General features: G+C 46.2%; 1 protein-coding gene across 2 annotated transcripts in view; it reads right to left on the minus strand.

Annotated features, from left to right (window-relative positions):
• The window catches only part of ORC5 (origin recognition complex subunit 5), a 714,766-nt gene that overhangs the window by 185,914 nt on the left and 511,651 nt on the right, over positions 1-17,201 (minus strand). For both annotated transcript variants that reach the window (XM_069628073.1, XM_069628074.1), the window contains exon 11: positions 5,451-5,498. In XM_069628073.1, the coding sequence (XP_069484174.1) occupies positions 5,451-5,498 (48 nt within the window). The remainder of the gene's footprint in view (positions 1-5,450; positions 5,499-17,201) is intronic.

Raw genomic sequence — 17,201 nt, forward strand, 5'->3', positions numbered from 1 at the left:
TTGATTTAGTTCAAGGCTGCCTCACTGGGCAAGTCAGCCAGTCACAGTTCTCTGGGATTTTATAGTATACTCAACACTTCTATCTTGGCTTGTGCAGGAATTTTCAGGGTCTCTTATTGGTCTTCCTCAACTCTGTACACTGGCTCCTGTCGAATTACCTTAAGGTGTCTTGGTGGTGGAACCTGGTAGCAAAGACATGGACACCCAGGGTATATCAACTTCTCCCCTCATGTCCAGTCTTGGAAATATGGCTGCAACATAAGTCTGAACTAGAGCTCATCACAGTTAGAGACTTACTGCCAGCTTACCTCTGGCCTTTGATCTGCCCCCTCCTCAACACCCCTCCACCAGGAACACTTTCCTGGCTGAGGTGTTAATGAGGTTACTCCGTTTTTTATTGCTCCTGTTCTGTTGGTCTTCTCCCTAAACCAGTAATCTGTCCACCACCTCATCTCCTTCCTTGACATTTCACCGCCTCTGTATAGTTGTGTTCACCCCTCCTGCCCTTTTTTCTATATAGATGTTCCTCGCCTGCCTCCCACCTTTGCCTTTATCGCTATGTGCCGCACCTCCTCCGCCTTCTTCTCACAGTAGATGTTACTCTTTCCTTGGTCTGTATATTCCCTTTCCACTTCCTCTCCTTGGATGTCTCTCCTCCATCGCCTCTCTCTAGATGTTTTACCTCCTCATCTTTCCCAAGTATATATTTTTCCACGCTCAACTCCAACCTCTCCCGCCACCTTTCTCGCCACACATCGCTCTGTGTTCTCCCACAGTCTCCTAACTCACACACTGGGGCCTCCTTTAACGCCCTTATCCTGGATTCTACTTGGGTTTGTGAGCAGGGAACACATGGCAACTGAGAACTTACCAAGAACAGGGCTTTTGATTGGTGGGGTCCGGAACAGCTTGTAACTTCCCTATGTGTGTTTACTTGTGCGGCAGACTGTGCCATGCTCTGCCCCTCGAGGAGATCTAACTGCTGTTGACTATCTTGGTCAGACAGCAGTCCGTTCATGGCCTCCCAACTCTTAAGATCGAACTACCAGTGTATGCTGCTGATGAATCCCTTGGTTTGTATGATAGCTTAGTTCACTCATCTGTTTTGCATTGTCATCTGGCATTGATCTTATAGGGCTCGTAGACCCTGTGACCATGGGCTCGCAAGCAACATTTCCTATGCTCCACAGGTTCTTCCTCTCAGCCATATTTCATGGACGGAGCAGGTCAAGCGACATTATGTGGTACATAATACAAAAGCTTAGGGATGGGATGGAGGCCCAGGGGGATTCCGTGTAGAAGGCCTCTGGGGGCCAGAATTCTGAATCAGATGGAGGTTGCCAGCTCCCAGCGTCTCCCAATCCTGATCCCCTAGCTTTTCTAAAGTGACCTTGTCACACCACATACTAGATGACTATATAACAATGAAATACTCCCATTTCATCCAGTTATTAAATCGGGCCTACACTGTGTAAATGACATTGGGACATTTGCAAGCTGACAAGACTTCTTTTATAAAAAAAGGAGTAAAAAGAACTTACTCTGCAGGGGTTCTGTAGACAGTGTGGCGACAAGGAATTAAGAGACTGACCAAGTTGTGCCAAAGTGTTTGCTATAAACTTTTATTAAATGATTAATCAAACCTATCTATCCCAAACACTAAGAGGATTTCCCTACCTAAATTTAATAAACTCAGGTGCTCATCAGGAAGTCTGTGCGAGTCAAAAGAAAAAGGCACTGTCCCAGTCACAAAGGCTCATACTCCATCCCTGTCCCTACAACAAAACACCATAAAGTCCAGTTACTGTTAGTATTCCAGGAGAATGACTCGCATACATCCAAACGCCTCTCAAGTTGTTCAAAGCAAACGTTCCATAAAGGTTCTGGGTTCTCCATAACCCAACAGAAAACAAACAATAACAGTTCTTGTGGGGCTAGGAGAATGACTACCCCAATGTATTTCACAGTTCTTAATAAGATTTGTAGCTCCCTTTTGGAGTTTTCACAATCTCTAGGTTTTGCACAATTCTTGATCCGCCCCCACTGCGACGATCAACCTGTTCCCTAGATTTCTTCCCGACTCTCCAGCACCACACTCCTGTGAAACTGGACTGGGAACTGTAGCACAACATGGTTTACGATTTTCTCAATATCTTTATGGTTTACAGTCACAAAGGGTTTTCGATTTTCCTGACTTTGCAAGCGTGAAGAAAATGACGATAATGGTTTTCTTATCTGTGAGGAAGGCAAGGGTTAAAGCCATGAGCTGAAAAGAAGGGACTATTGGCAGGATCTTGTGTTGACCAATCAGTAATGTGTAACAGACTGATGACAGAATACGGTTGGGGTTTGGCTCCATGGACCAGCCCTGGATGATTCTGGGTTGTGCTCAGGACCTCTACGTCTCTCTGAATAACTGCCCTACTGAGAATTCTGTTCCTGCCAATGATGCTCCCTAAGACCAGGTGATGGGTTTTGGTTTCTTAGGATTTTACTTGAGAAAATAACCCCTTGAATACGCTTCAAGGGGCGTCTGATCTCCAAAGCATGCTTGCAAAGTCAGGAAAATCGAAAACCCTTTGACTGTAAACCAAAAAATCTGTTGGTTTGTTCCTTGTACAATTCCACACTGTTCCACCAATCAACACCAAATTTTGCATAGTTACTTGTTAGGACCCTCCAGACATTACTGGCTCTGACGTTTGGACACCCCACACCTTTCCCTGGATTGCAGCCACTTTACACGAGAGACTGTTGCCTGAAATAGGCGAAACATCAATGTGGTCGTAGAAGGACCCGAAAAAAACTCATTTTAAGCGTCTCGACGTGAGCAACAATCCTCGAAGTTCCCTCAAACTGCTTTTCAAGGCCCTAGAAAGGACTGTTTCTGAGATATTTACACTGCACTGCGGCAGGGTGAAGCGACGGGTGGGGAGAGTGCACAGAAGGCCCTAGTTTGCTGCAGCAGACCAACTTGCGCCTGCCCTTGACATCTGCTCTGGGATAGGTCAGCCAGCCACATGCACCCATACTCAGTGCAGTTTACTTCACAGTGCAAAGCACATCAAGCGAAAAGCAACTCGGAACAGCAACCTACAGGATCATTGATTTTCAACAATTGATGAGTGTTGTCTGTTGTTACGATTCATCAGATGGCGTCACTTTTCCCAGGGGAGAACTCCTCTCCATGAGGCTAGGTAGATGAAGCCACTAACCAATAGTCCCACTAGGGGTGGTAATACGCGGGAGGCTCCCATGGAGAGGGACTCCTCTTCTGGGAATAATGATGTGATTGGGAAGCGCACAGCCCTTTCAACCCCCAACTTGGTAGGCTGACGATGGGACCTGAACCTTATGGGTCTAAACTCATGTCTAAAAACCATGAAAATGTCCATGAAACAATCAACATAACTCATTTTTCCTGCAGTAATATTTCAAAAGCTTAGGTCAGAATAGGCAAACATCAAAGGGCAGTGCTTTTAGTGCCTTATAGAAAATAATATAAATTGCAATCCTTGGTCATCCATTTTAGATTCCCAATCTGTAGTTAGAATATGCCTACTGTTACAGAAGAAGGCGACTGACAACTCTGCTCATGTTAGATGATTGTACTACCGCCAATATCTCAATGTGAATCTTGTTGACAAATGTTCTTTGTTCAAACAATGTTAAATAAGTACTAATTTAAAAATCTAAGTTAACATTCAAACTGTGTTGCTTCCACCATACTTTAATTATGTGGCTCAATCCCGCAGAGCTAATATCACACAGGCATCATGCTGTAAAATAATGGAATCTTTTCTGTGATGCAACAACAATCCCACTGGCGATGTAATCATTTAAGAAATTTAAGGCACAGAATTCGTCCCGTTTTCTTTGCTATTAGTGTGGTCTGCTGAGAGGTAGTATTCTGTTCTTTTTAGATCAACAAATCCCTTCAGTCTTCGCTGCGGTCTGAAGAGACTGGGTGGGCTGAAACCCAGGAGGAAGCAACCCTGTAAAGCACTGCCTGAAGAGGGATTATGGAGGGATAATACAATAAATATTACACATAGATTGTGAAATTACCGTTATCAGTTTCAGATATGTATACTCCTTTAACATTTTGGTGGGGGTTGGGGAAGAGGCTACTAGCCACCTCATTTGACCTTACAGTAGGTAGAGGCACATTTTGTAGCATTTCTTATTGTCTTAATGACATCTCCAAATAGTCCATCTGGAGCACACTTTTATATGGTCATTTGACAGTGTGTATATTTTAGGTGTTGTATCTGGCTCCTTGCTTGAACCAATTGGTTAGCGCATTCTGCAGAATACTTATGGACCAAAACCAGATACACTTCTTATCGACATCTGTGTGCTCTTTGCAGCAATACGGACTGCGGCATATTACTTGCAGCATAGCTTCTCTGACTGAAAAAAAGAGAAGGAACAACAAATAGCTTTACAGTGGACCATCCAGTAATGGCAATTTGTGCCACTATAATGAACGTTTTGTGCAGCACCAAAGCCATTCCTACATAAATTTGAAATGTTCATTTGAACTATTTTTAGTATTGTGTTTGTCAAGTTTTGCATTTGCTGTTTTTAAAAAAAAATGTTTTTTAAAGGATATGGCATTGTGCAAAACATGTTAGAACGTGTTATGTTAGCAATTTAGTCACTTGGAATGTGGAAGCACAGTAATGTGGGATTGTGATACAGAAATAGAAGCTGACATTACTTTTCAGATTCCTCCATACCCATCATTGGTCGGCAGCCATCTTGATGAGGGGCCCTGCCTATCTGCAGCTCTATGCCAGGTCATGGCCGCATCCTTTTCTTAAGAATGTGTCTTGCTGATAAACTAGGTAAACATTTCCAGCGAGTCTTACATATCAATTAGAGAAGTTATTTTTTTAGTTTCCTTCTCAGATGGGATTTATATAGGAGTCTCAAGTATAGGTTTTCATTCCTGCAAGTATTATGCAGTTGTGCCTGGTGTGCTAAGGAGAAGATACACTGTACATCACATTGAAACATTCGAGGCAGGACATGGTACATCAAAACAAGCCCCTTAATAACAGTAATGGTGTTTTACTGTGTCTGCAGTGGGTTGATATACAATTTGGTTAAATACTACCTTCCTGTGGCCATAAAAAAAGTTCTAAAACAGGCAAAACAATCAAGGCCCCAGTGTTGTTGCAGGGATTCGCATTTAGGTTGCACTCATTTTTAATTTTCTTGATTAGTGCAGATTCAGGCACTTAAGACTCATCCTAAAACAATACATCTATCCACCCCCCTCACCGTGAGGTTCACAGGTGCAGTAATTGACATTGTGGTAAAGTTAACTTACTGCCACTTTAGGGTCCTTTGGGTATGTTCAGACATTAAGCGTTTTGTTTGTGGACACATGTAACGTTAAAAGACAATTACAAGAAAGACATTTTCTGGAATTAGAACAATACCTTTTCATGTTTTTTGAGGAAATTGGTCTTCTTAATTTTTCCGTGATGCTAAAGGGAGTAAGAGAATATTCTTGTAAATAAAAGGCATAACACATTATATAAAACAATCAAGTACTTAAATAACACAGGCATACTGTCTGCTGATGTATCTTAAGGGGTGGTTCATGGCCATGAACAAGTAGAAATGGGCAAAGCTAGGACTTGGAATTTTAGGATAAACTGGAAAGAAAATCAAAAGCCATCAAACATACCGTGTTCCCTTACTAAATAAGTAAAGTTTGATTTTTGAATTCAGGCATTTAAATTTGGGCATTTTTAGTGTGCTAGATGATTTTTGATTTTGGGCATTTTTTATGTGCCAAATGATTTTTGTCTGCTTGGCCGCCTGGTACTATTCTATTGTGCACACTGCTCTTTAACCCTGTCCCTTGCAACTCTTCCCCGCTCTCTTTACCCCCATGGTGTTCTCCATCTCCTCTATCTATCATAACTTCTCCATCACCTACCCTCCCCCGTCGAAGTCTGGAAGGAAGGCATTTAAAAAAGGCACTGCTGTGCTCCAATCCTGGATTGCCCACTGCAGATGCATGCATCATTGCTTCCTCCAGACAGACCACCATTGACATTCCTTTTTGCAGTTCCTTCTTCTGAGTTATGGACTCCCAATATAGTTTGTCCTCTCCTTTCTTCTTCCTCACCCATTACAGGTGGCACCAGCAGGGAAGTGCTCTTGGCTCACTTGGCACATTCCAGGTGCATGTTTAATCTCTATAATAATGGCACTATCATGGCCCAGGGCTTTCAGCCCAACCTCCTCCTCCTCGACAGGAGTCTTCCTTCTCTCCTCAACTCCCCCGCCCCCTCTCCAGCCACCCCTCCTTCCCCCATCCCTCCCCATAGTGGCAGCATCCTGCCCCTGCCCCCCCCCTCGGAAAACATGGGCAACCAGCTTCACTTAACTACCCTCAACTCTCGCTCTGCATTCAAACACTCCTCTGATATCTGTCACCTCCTTGAAGAATTTGGCCCAAACTTCCTTGCTCTCACTGGGACGTGGTTCAAGGCCAGCTCCGTCACTGCTTTTGACACTCTTCTTCCTGAGGGCTACAAGATCCTGTCAAATCCCAGGCTTTCCCGGCCTGGTGGCGGAGTGGCCTTGATTTTCCCTGAGTGGGTTCCTGCCACCATCATCCCCACTTACTCCTACTCATCCTTTGATACCCTCATCTGTAGGCCATCTGTCTTGCCTACCCTCTCCCTTACTCTCACTACTATTTACAAGCCCCCCGCCACATCCTTTTTCCTCTTGGAATTGGCGGACCTCTCCCCCTCTCTTCTTGCCTCCTCTCCCAAACCCCGAAATTATCTTCCTTGGGGACTTTAACATCAATCTGGACTCTCCGGATGTGGCTACTGTACTCTGCGACTCCCTTTCCCTCACTATGCGTCCCTCTGGCCCTACCCACTCTGCCGGGCAGACCTTGGATGCTCTCACCTCAACAGACATCCCACTCGCCAACCCTCTAAATAACCCTCTCTCCTGGTCAGACCGCTCTCTCCCCAGCTTGGGTTCCCCTGTCCCCCGATGGCTCTGTCTGCACTGCCAGTCTCCTTTTCCGTCATTCGACCGATGAAGCGTGTGTCCGTCGGTGCATTTGCCTCTACCTTCATCCCTCCTCCGTCCCCTTCCTTTGACTCTGCTCTAGCTAACCTCCATCTCTCGATCTCAAACACTTTGGACATCCTTGCCCCCATCAGGAGAATCCGCATGAAGCCTGCTTCCAAATGCAACTCTTGGTAGGACTCCAAATTGGCAACTTTGAAATGCAAGTGCAAAGCTGCTGAGCGGAAGTGGCAGTCATGTAGGTCATCCTCTGACAAACTGGCCTGCTGCCTACTTCAAAGACAAGAAGAGGGCTCATGTCCAGGCCGGCATCACTGGGGCCACCAATACCACAATTAACTCTTTAAAATCTGCAAAGAACTTGCCAATCCTACTGCAGTCGCCTCCTCCCTCCCAGTCCCTCGGTACTGCACTGGCTGCTTAATTTTCCTCCAAAACCCTGGACATCCTGTCCTCACCATCATCTGCCCCCCTCCTTTTGCCTGCCCCCCCCCATACTCACCTCCTTCACTCACATTGCACCAGATGAGGTCTCTATAGTTGTCTGACTATGAGAGTCTCTTGTAAACAGGGGCTCCCCTGCTCTTCCAGAACCATCAAGGACAACATTGCCTCTCTCGCCCCAGCCTTGGCTGGCATCTGTAATCATTCCTTTGCCATTGGCTCCTTCCTCCAACCCCTCAAGCACTCTCTTGTGCACCCTCTTGTACAAAAGCTATCTGCAGACACTTCTTGACCAGCTAACGATCACCCCTTTTCAGGGCAAACTCAAGGAGAAGTTGGTCATTCCCTAACTGACCCTCACCACTGAAATGGCTGTCTCCACAGTCACCTGTCCAGCTTCAGAGCATCTAGGAGGCATGAAAACTGCTCTCCTGAACACCTGTGAAGACTTGCTCTCTAACCTGGACTCAAACGCTCCCTCTGTTCTGATTCTCATTCTTTTTTCCACCATTGACACAGTCAACCACTCCATCCTCAGTCTCCATTATACCCTTGGCATCACAGACGTGGCACTGGTGTGGCTGACCATCTTCCTTTCAAACAGACCCTCCCAAATTCAAATGGGTCCTTTCCTCTCCCCCACCTCACCCTCCACCTGTGGCGTCCCTCAGGTCTCTATCCTATCGCCATGGCTTTTCAACATCTACCTAGTTCCTCTGGCCAGTCTGATCGCCACCTTTTCCCCTCATATCCAGTGTTATGGAGATGACACACAGCTCTCCTTTAAGATGCCATACTCCACTCCTTCCGCTCTCATACCTGACTGTTATCCTGGCCTGATGCTCTGCCAATGATCTCTGCCTTAATGTCAGTAAGACGGATACCCTTCTCATTGGAATGCCTGCTCCTCGATACCCTCCCTCCCTCTGGTCTCCCTCCTTTCGCCCCCTCCCCTCTCCCACTTGCGAGGCCAAAAACATGGAGTCATTGTTGATTCCTCTCTCACTCCAAACATTGCAGACCTTGCCAAGAAGTCAACTTCCAGCTCCTCAGGGGCATTCTCCCTTTTCTGACCTTCCCCCAGATGCTCAACATCTCAGTAGGCCTGTTTCTCTCTAGGCTGGACTACTGCAACAGCCTCTTCCTAAATCTTCCTCTTTCCTCCCTTCACCCCCGCAATTTATACAGAATAGGGCTGCAAGACTTAAACTTGGCCTCAAGCCCAAGGACTGCATCTCTCCAGCCCTAAACTCTCTCCACTGGCTCCCAGTGACCACCAGGATCAAATCCAAGACCCTTTGCATGCTACACAAGGCTGTCTGGGTCCTGGGACCTCTTTACATCCACATTTGCCTGCTTAAATACCTCCCTACTAGAGTTCTTCGGTCCTCTTGCTCCAACTCTCTGCAGGTCAGACATTTCTCAAACATTTCTCCAAGCAGAGAGTGGGAGGTAGATCCCTTTACTCCACAGGGTCCTCCCTCTGGAACGGCCTCCCTGCCCCCTTAGATTTGAGCCAGATCTAATTAGGTTTTCTGGAAGCTTCTCAAGACTCCTCTCCTCTTCCTTCCCTCTCCCCCTCCTGTGCTAACGTACCTCTGCCGCTGCGAATGGGGCCTGGCCCCTTCTGAGTCATAAGGGGCCAGACCCCCCCCACCATCCCCCTCAGCGTCTATTGCCAGCACTAGAGTGAAGGCAGTCTGTGGCAGTCCGACAACGCTGCAAGTCTCTCTACTGTGTAATTCATTTCAGAAGGAGGGTCTAACAAAACGCATACCCAGCCGCGGAGCGGACCGCGGAGTGAAGACTGCAGAGTGAAGGCAGTCTGTGGCAGTCTGCGGCCGACCGCCTGTACCGGCCACTACAGTGCCATGAGTCGAGCAGCACTAGAAGACGAAGGACACTGGCTGAGGAGCCAGAGAACACGCAGTGAGGACAGTGGGCTGGAGCACCACAGTCCTCACAAAAGTCCCAAAGAGCTAAGAAAATCTATCAAGGCAAGACCCTTATGGTATCAAAACTGAACTCCAAGCCATCACATACACGGAACGTGCTTAACGATCCCCCCCTCACCTTTGCGATCATCTCCTCTGGATATCCCCGCTGGATCGGAGCCCGCTGGGTCTGGGGGCCCAGTGGAGAACGCGGAGTCAAGGACGAGAGCTGCGGCGTCGCCTCTGAGCCCTTGCGGTCTGGGAGCGACGGCTCAGCCGCAACGGGGGTGGGGAGTCGAGGAGCCGTGTGGAGTCAGCTTCCGCGTCGAGGTTCGCGGAGGGCGCCCCAGCTGGATTGTGTCTCCAGTCTTGTGCCGCCTACCGCACGGTCTGGGAGCGTCGGCTCGACCGTTGCCAAAGGTGACGGGAAGGGAAACTACGCCCTCGTCTCCCTTTCGGCCTCCCGCTGGGGCTGAGGGCGCCTGTGGCGGAGACGCCTGGGCCAGCGGGGAGACCGGGCCAGAGGGCCGGCTCCCTCTCCGCAGCCCTCTCAGTCTGGGAGCGTCGGCTCGACAAGCAGAGGGCGGGGCATCGGCTGAGTCCGTTGGTTTGGCTCACGAATGGGAGGAAGGAGATGGGCTGGAGCTCTTGGACACAGCCTACAAGCAACAAAGACTCCACACAGACGACCAGCAGTTGTAATGGAAATTCAGGGGGCCATTCACCACATCCCAATGAACTTGGTCAAGACAAACATGACCCACCAAATGAGGATCAGATCCTTATAATTGAAAAGAAACCAGAGACCACTCAGCTCCCTAATGGGGCGCAGACACTAAAAATTGCTATTGAGATCCACCCTGTGGACGCAAGGGCGGATTTAGCTAGCCCTATGTCCATTTCTGGCAACTCAAAATCAGAATGGTCAGGAGACTGCTCATATTCGACATTTGAGGACTCGGAGATCGACAGTCCCGTGAAACATGAACAAACAACACCAGTGAATAACTCAAACACAGGATCTCCTCGGGACACAGATACTGATTCTTATCCGGATAACAAAAAACTGAAAACAAATTGCACACCGATGAAAATAATGAATACAAAAGGAGCGACTACAAAGAAAGCACATCTATGCCACAAGAACAAATGGATAAAATCGGGTAACAATTTGGCCAACAGACAGATTTTGCATAAACCACTGTCTAATCCATTCTCTATTGCAACCCAACAAAGGCACAACTCTGCCCAAAAACCATCTATGGGCACTCTAGACAAATAATTCTTCAAGCAGGAAAAAAGACTTACTGGGAAATGTGAGGTCTCAGACGCAGATCTGCTTGAAGGAACCTTGGAAAACGAGGAATGCACCTTCCCTCCCGCCATCCCGGCGCGGCTGAGCTTTAACGCCAACTCTACAAATCCAGTTCTTGATAGCGCAAACTTTTCCATCAACAAAAGATGGCACTTCGGGAAAGCACCTCCAACAAGGGGGAAAGCAGCAAACATAACAGAAAGCACCCCACAACCTACAGGGCTGATCTCACACCCTACCAAATAACACACGTTCAATGAAAACTTACCCCGAGAAGACGTGAATGAACCGATTGATAGACCTACTCACTACCCACAGGCAAATCATCTGTGCACACCGAATAATCATCAAGAGCAAAACAACTTAATACCTAAAAAAAAACACCAGAACAGTGCACGCAAAGCAAATCTACATTGGTACCGACATCGCAGCATACTTGCACACCTTCTAACGAGATGACGATAAAAAAAAAAAAAAAATCACAAGAAACGCAAACCTCGAAGCTTTCCATTCTCAGCACACCATCAAAGAATAGAAGACACAGTGAGATGACAGGGGACTGTGGCAAAGAAAAACCAAACAAAAAGCTGGACCTGTTCTCGATCATGTCCACACTCACCATAGCTTTAGCTCCATTCACCAAATTGTATAAAGCTCTTAACGACACCTTAAAGGACCAACTAACGCTGGCTGCTTACGCTCAGACCAAGTTAACCTTTTTAGAAGGATACATCACTTCCCAGGTACAGAACAGGCAGCCCAACAAAGAGATCAGTACTCAAACCAAGGATCAACATCAACAAGAAAAATAATCAGTTCAATCGCAAACCAATTCACCATCAAAACATTCCACTTTGAAGCAACAGCCGTCAACGAGAAGGGAATTCCTCCCCCAACAACGCCAGCAAATAGGCTTTCCACTACCCATGCCTCAGATAAACACAACTTGAGGCAAACAGCTACAAGCAATGAAACCCATCCCATATCCAAACCAGCGACAACCCAAGCCATGGAAACCAAACTACATTGAACTTCTTAATGCCATCCACACGCAAGCCTAAACCAACCAACGGCTGCATAATCAATGAGAAAAAGCTGGCACTAACTTCCATCACAGATGGACCCACCATAGCAGCAAAGGCAGGCTCTACACAAAACACCAGAAACCCCGCCTTACTCAAACTGCCCAGCAAACACATTTCGCCGAAGCAGAAAACTCCTCTACCGGGGAAAAGAAAATTCATCAAAGCCTCAACCAAACTATCAACGTCAAACGAGAATCCAAAAAGACACACACGACTACTAGCAAAGAAATCGCTTCTCCAACAGAAAGTGATCTGATGGATGACGCCCTAGAACTCTCCACTCAATGGTCGGCTCAAGATGTAAAATCAAATAAGCCACCACAAACCAAACGAAAAGCTGTCTCCTTCAAGCAGAACTTTGATCAAGTCACCCCGCCGAAAAAGGTTAGAATACTGGATCCGAAAACTCCCCCATTCCTCACTCTCGAAGACCAGAAACAACGGACCTTGGCATTGCACGAATCTAAACTCTCTAGACAACACAAGGCTGGGCCAACCTGCTTACTACAAAAGCACTGAACAAACCAGGTCTTGGAAATCAAGGATCCACAAAAAACAGGATACTGATCTACGGCAACACAACCAGGGAAGAGAGATCAGCCGTTCAAACCTGAGAAACTACATCGACAAAGAAACAAAACACACTTGCATACCGAGGCGAACAGAACAACATACACTCGCTGGTTCTCTCTGGAGCCCTGTCAAAAAGCAGGAAACAACTCCATTTTGAACAGAACAGCAATATTGAAACTATTCCACCAAATACCCTCTCCGAGATCACTAGCTACAGATGATGTTGACGTCGTTGAGTTCACGGGACCCAACTGATTCAACAGTGTGGACATACACATCTCATCACCAACAGTTAGACGAATGCTTAAAGAGGAGACGAGAACTTTGAGAGTTTGAGGGCCCTAGGCTATGATCTCGAAGAAGTCAACACACGAAACTGTAACAACAAAAACACAAACATGATAAAAAAAGAGACACTTGGTGCGGCTCCGGACTCACACACCGAACAGACTTAAAATCACGAGGGCAACACGGCCATACTGAAAATCAACAGAGTCCATCCTGCCATCTAGCATCACATCGTGCCCCCTACAAGACGATGTCAAAACATGGGGGCAATGACACAGATGAAAGGCTGGGCTCTCGGAATACGTATCGTATGGAACATAACCCTGGAGTTCGTAGAGATGAGCACCGCGAGGAAAGATTTGAGACAAGACACAGACCACTTAAAGAACACAAACAAACAAAAGAACCTGGGAAAACAACAACACCCGAACTAAGGAGGTACTAACTCCCATGGACTCAGAACGACTACTGCTGGGCCCTCTCACGAATTGGAACATAACAATAGACCAAGACTCGAGACTGAGGAAGAACGAATCTTACAACTATTCGCGCCAGTCTCAGAAAGACAGGGAAAAAACTAGTTGGGCATGGCTCTCAGAAAATCTCTGAACTGATCAAAGGGCATAGCCACGAACAAGTCTGACCAGAGAGAAACACGAACCTAAAAGGTCCCCCACAAGGAAGGCGAACTAACAATGGGATCATGGAACACACAAGGTTTTTCTCATTTGACATCTTGGTCGGACTTGAATTTGGGTTCTTTTGACCTCCTCTGTCTACAGGAGACGTGGCTTTTAAGGAAACCAACGATCGACTGATTCGAAATCGATTTTTCACCAGCCACTCATGGACCAACGGGCAGACCCAGCGCCGGCCTCCTAACTGCAATCAGATCCTGCAGTGGACTACAACTCAAGCAAACTTTGATAAACAGCACATTCATTCTGGCATCCTTGATCTCATGGCAGATCAACCCAGCTTGTGGAGACATTGATAAACCAATACTTTACTTGGTCGTCAATATATACTGGAATCTGAAAGCCTTGAAAGAATGAGCTCTCTTGCTAAAGATCGAACACCTGATAGAGGTAACCATAAATTCGATGGACATCGACCACATCATATGCGGAGACCTGAACCTGACCCTCCCAAACGTCTGCCAGAACACAGAGGATCAATCAGTAAACCCTAGGATATTAACCATATTGTTTTAGAGTCTAAAACAACAGCTCGAGAATCTGACCAGAGAGGTAAAAGCTGGGTGGTGCTTATGGACGGATTGGATCACCACAATCTTCACTACCTAACAACAACAATCCCTACCACTCCTACTTGGGAATAAGGCCACCACAAAAACAGATAGATCATGGCCCTTCCAATTGACGTTGACAGGGCAGGAACCAGACTGAGACTTACCTCAGAGTCAATGAGAATTATCTCAAAACAATATGCAAAAAACACTGCCTCCACCACAAGGTCGGTGACACCTTTCGTGGACTACTATCCGCTGCCGATTCCCTATCAACAACTAAGGAAAAATCAAGTATCAGCAAAGGTCAATCCAAATGCGACCAACAAACAATTGATGGAAAAAAGGAGGGAAATGAGAAGAGCCCCCCGGAGAGCAAAAATTGCCCCCTAAGAATACGCCCAAAAGGCTGCCAAAGAGGCAACAAAAGATCAACAAATATTGGATTAAAAAACTATTGTGCTGCTTTATATCAAGAAGACTCTGAACTTATGCTGAGAACCTTGATCGGCAAACAATCCAAAGCCTTCTGGGCACTCATAGATCCTAAAGGGAAAAACTCCAAGGATGCATTGAACAACTCCATCGGGGAGAACCACTGGATCTCATTCTTCTCTGACATGTTCGCTCCAATTATGGGCACAACGCAGGATCCCCCTACTGAACAACATTTCTGGGATATAGAACAAGACAAAACGGAAATCTGTGAGAAAATCCAGAAGCTGGACAACTCCCGTGCACCAGGGCCGGATGGAATCTCCAACGTAGATCTCAAAAACAACATTGAGCAGTGGGGATTACTGATAGATAAAATTTTCCAACAATGTGCAGTGGCCCGTACGATCCCAAAATCCTGGAAGACAGCCAATGTTGTCTCAATTTTCAAAAAAGGAGATAAGGGAAACCTGGCCAACTACCACCCAATTGCCTTTCTGGACACAATTGGGAAACTGTTTGGCGCCTTCCTTCTAGACAAATTCAAGATTTGGGCAGCAAAATCTGAAGGTCATGATGACTTCCAAACGGGATTCGTCGAAAACACAGGAACAACGGCAAACATAATGCTATTAAGCATTCTAAAGGCAAAGGTACTGGAGGGAAGTCCAAAAATCCATCTGGCGTTCATCAACCTCTCCCAGGCATTTGATACAGTTAACAGAGAAGCTTTTGAGCAAACTAACGAAATGGAACTGCCCTCTTACAATCCTTAACCCAATCATCGAACTACACTCCGGAACCTCTAGGAGTGTGCAATTGAATGGGGCAGGGCAACTTTCAGAGGCGATTGACACTTAGAGGCGTCAAGCAAGGGTGTCCTTTGGCTCCTGCACTGCATAATTCATACATGGGAGACTACCAAAACTGGGAAACTACCACCAGATCGTTCCCACCCAATGTAGGGAACGAAAAGATAAACAGACTCCTGTACACTGAAGACATCTTATTGCTGGACCAAACTGCTGTTGGACTCCAAAGAAAACTTGATTCACTGTCGGCATACCTCCTGATTAACGGTTTGAAACTTAACTCAGCAAAAACAAAAGTGATGACACTTGAAAAAACAACTCTTCAGAGAAAAATCGAAAATGGTTTATAGCAGGGGAGCAACCGGAAAAACTAAAGGCATTCAGATACTTGGGAGTTACAATAAACTCAAACCGCTCCGAGCTCGCAATGCAGGAAACCATGTTAGCCAAGACCAAAAGCATGCTAACTCAGGCACGAGTAATGGACATAGAATTTGGCAGATTCACACTGATGCCTGCACTGCAAAAGCAGTGTCAGCCATCACCTACGGAGCAGAAGCGATGCCTCTGATACTCGAGAAGACCTGGGCAAAATCTAGGAGGTCTTTTTTTGGAGGAAAGTGCTGTCACTTCTGCTATCAACACTGATGGCCTCCATACGCAGAGAACTTAACGTGACATCATTAAGAGGATGAGTGGACTTAAACACCTTAATGCTCCACAGGAAAATAAGGCTTGCCACTCAAATGATTTTCGAGATAATTCGAGAAGAATTAAAATACAGGTGCCAACAAAATTCTCTCCACGTGGGAGCAAATAAACTCGCTGCTCTTTGAAGAAATAGGAAGCTCCTGGAAGGAATTGGAATTTAATCCAAACAAAACATCAAAAAAAACTTCAAGAAATGGACTGGATCAAAACCCTAGAAGATGCTTCTAAAAACAATTTAACTCTCGACTTACCAATCAACCCGCAGAAAGAAAATGAGCCCATGGGTTATCTGCTAAAAGGCCAGAGCAAACAAATCAGAAATAGATACTTCAGGGCAAGGCTGAACCTCACCAAAGAAATACTGTCAATCAGAGGTATAACAGCAAATCAAATCTGCAGATTTGGCAACAGTGCGGACACTGTTGAGACTTTGAGGCACCTCTTATTGTCCCGTCCGGGACTGACCTCAAAAAGAATGATCCACAAAAGGTGCATGGAAAAACAACATTGGTGAAACATTGTAAGGTCAGGAAGAGACACCAAAGCAGTCATCGCGGTTGGCCAGTTCCTCCTGAACATAAAACTAACCATAGAGAATCGATTTGAAAATGAAAATGAAGTGAAACCACGACCAAGAAACCATCACATAAGGAACAATTACTTTTCTTGTAAAACCTGTCAAAAACAGTTAAATCAAGTAAAAAAAGAAAAAGGCACCTTTCCCCGGACTAGACCTAAACTGGCCCTCCCTGCCCACTGCACTTTCTTCCCTTTCCACTCTCTCCCTCCCCCCCCCCCAATCACTTGCCATCTCGGCCCTCCCTCCCCAGCACTTGCTCACTCCGTTGGGCACCCTTACTCCTGAACACCCCCTGCACTTAACACTTTTGTCTTGCACTCGGACTGTATGATTGTCACAAGGCCAATATAACCATTTTGCTGTATGGTTTTTCTTCTTTTTCCTATGCCCCCCACCCCAATTTGTGTTGTGGCGCCTGGAAACACTTGTGTATACGCGCCATACAAATGTCCAACAAAATAAATTTAAAAAATAAAGTCATTAAAAAAGATGATCAAATCTCACCTTTAAAGTGTCTTAAGTGCAACAATCTCCTGGTATTGGTTTATGAACCCTGGGCGGTTGAATGACCCTTTCCCATTGGTCAATTTGTGGGCTCTAAGAGCCGGTACAGGTTGGAGTTTTCACATAGCCTGCACATTTCAGCATTACTTTATTTTTCTCAGAAAGCAGTGCACTAACAGTGCGCTACACCCCTCTAG

The sequence above is a fragment of the Ambystoma mexicanum genome, chromosome 12, assembly GCF_040938575.1.
Source record: "Ambystoma mexicanum isolate Mex_15411 chromosome 12, UKY_AmexF1_1, whole genome shotgun sequence".
Classification (NCBI taxonomy): Eukaryota; Metazoa; Chordata; class Amphibia; order Caudata; family Ambystomatidae; genus Ambystoma; species Ambystoma mexicanum.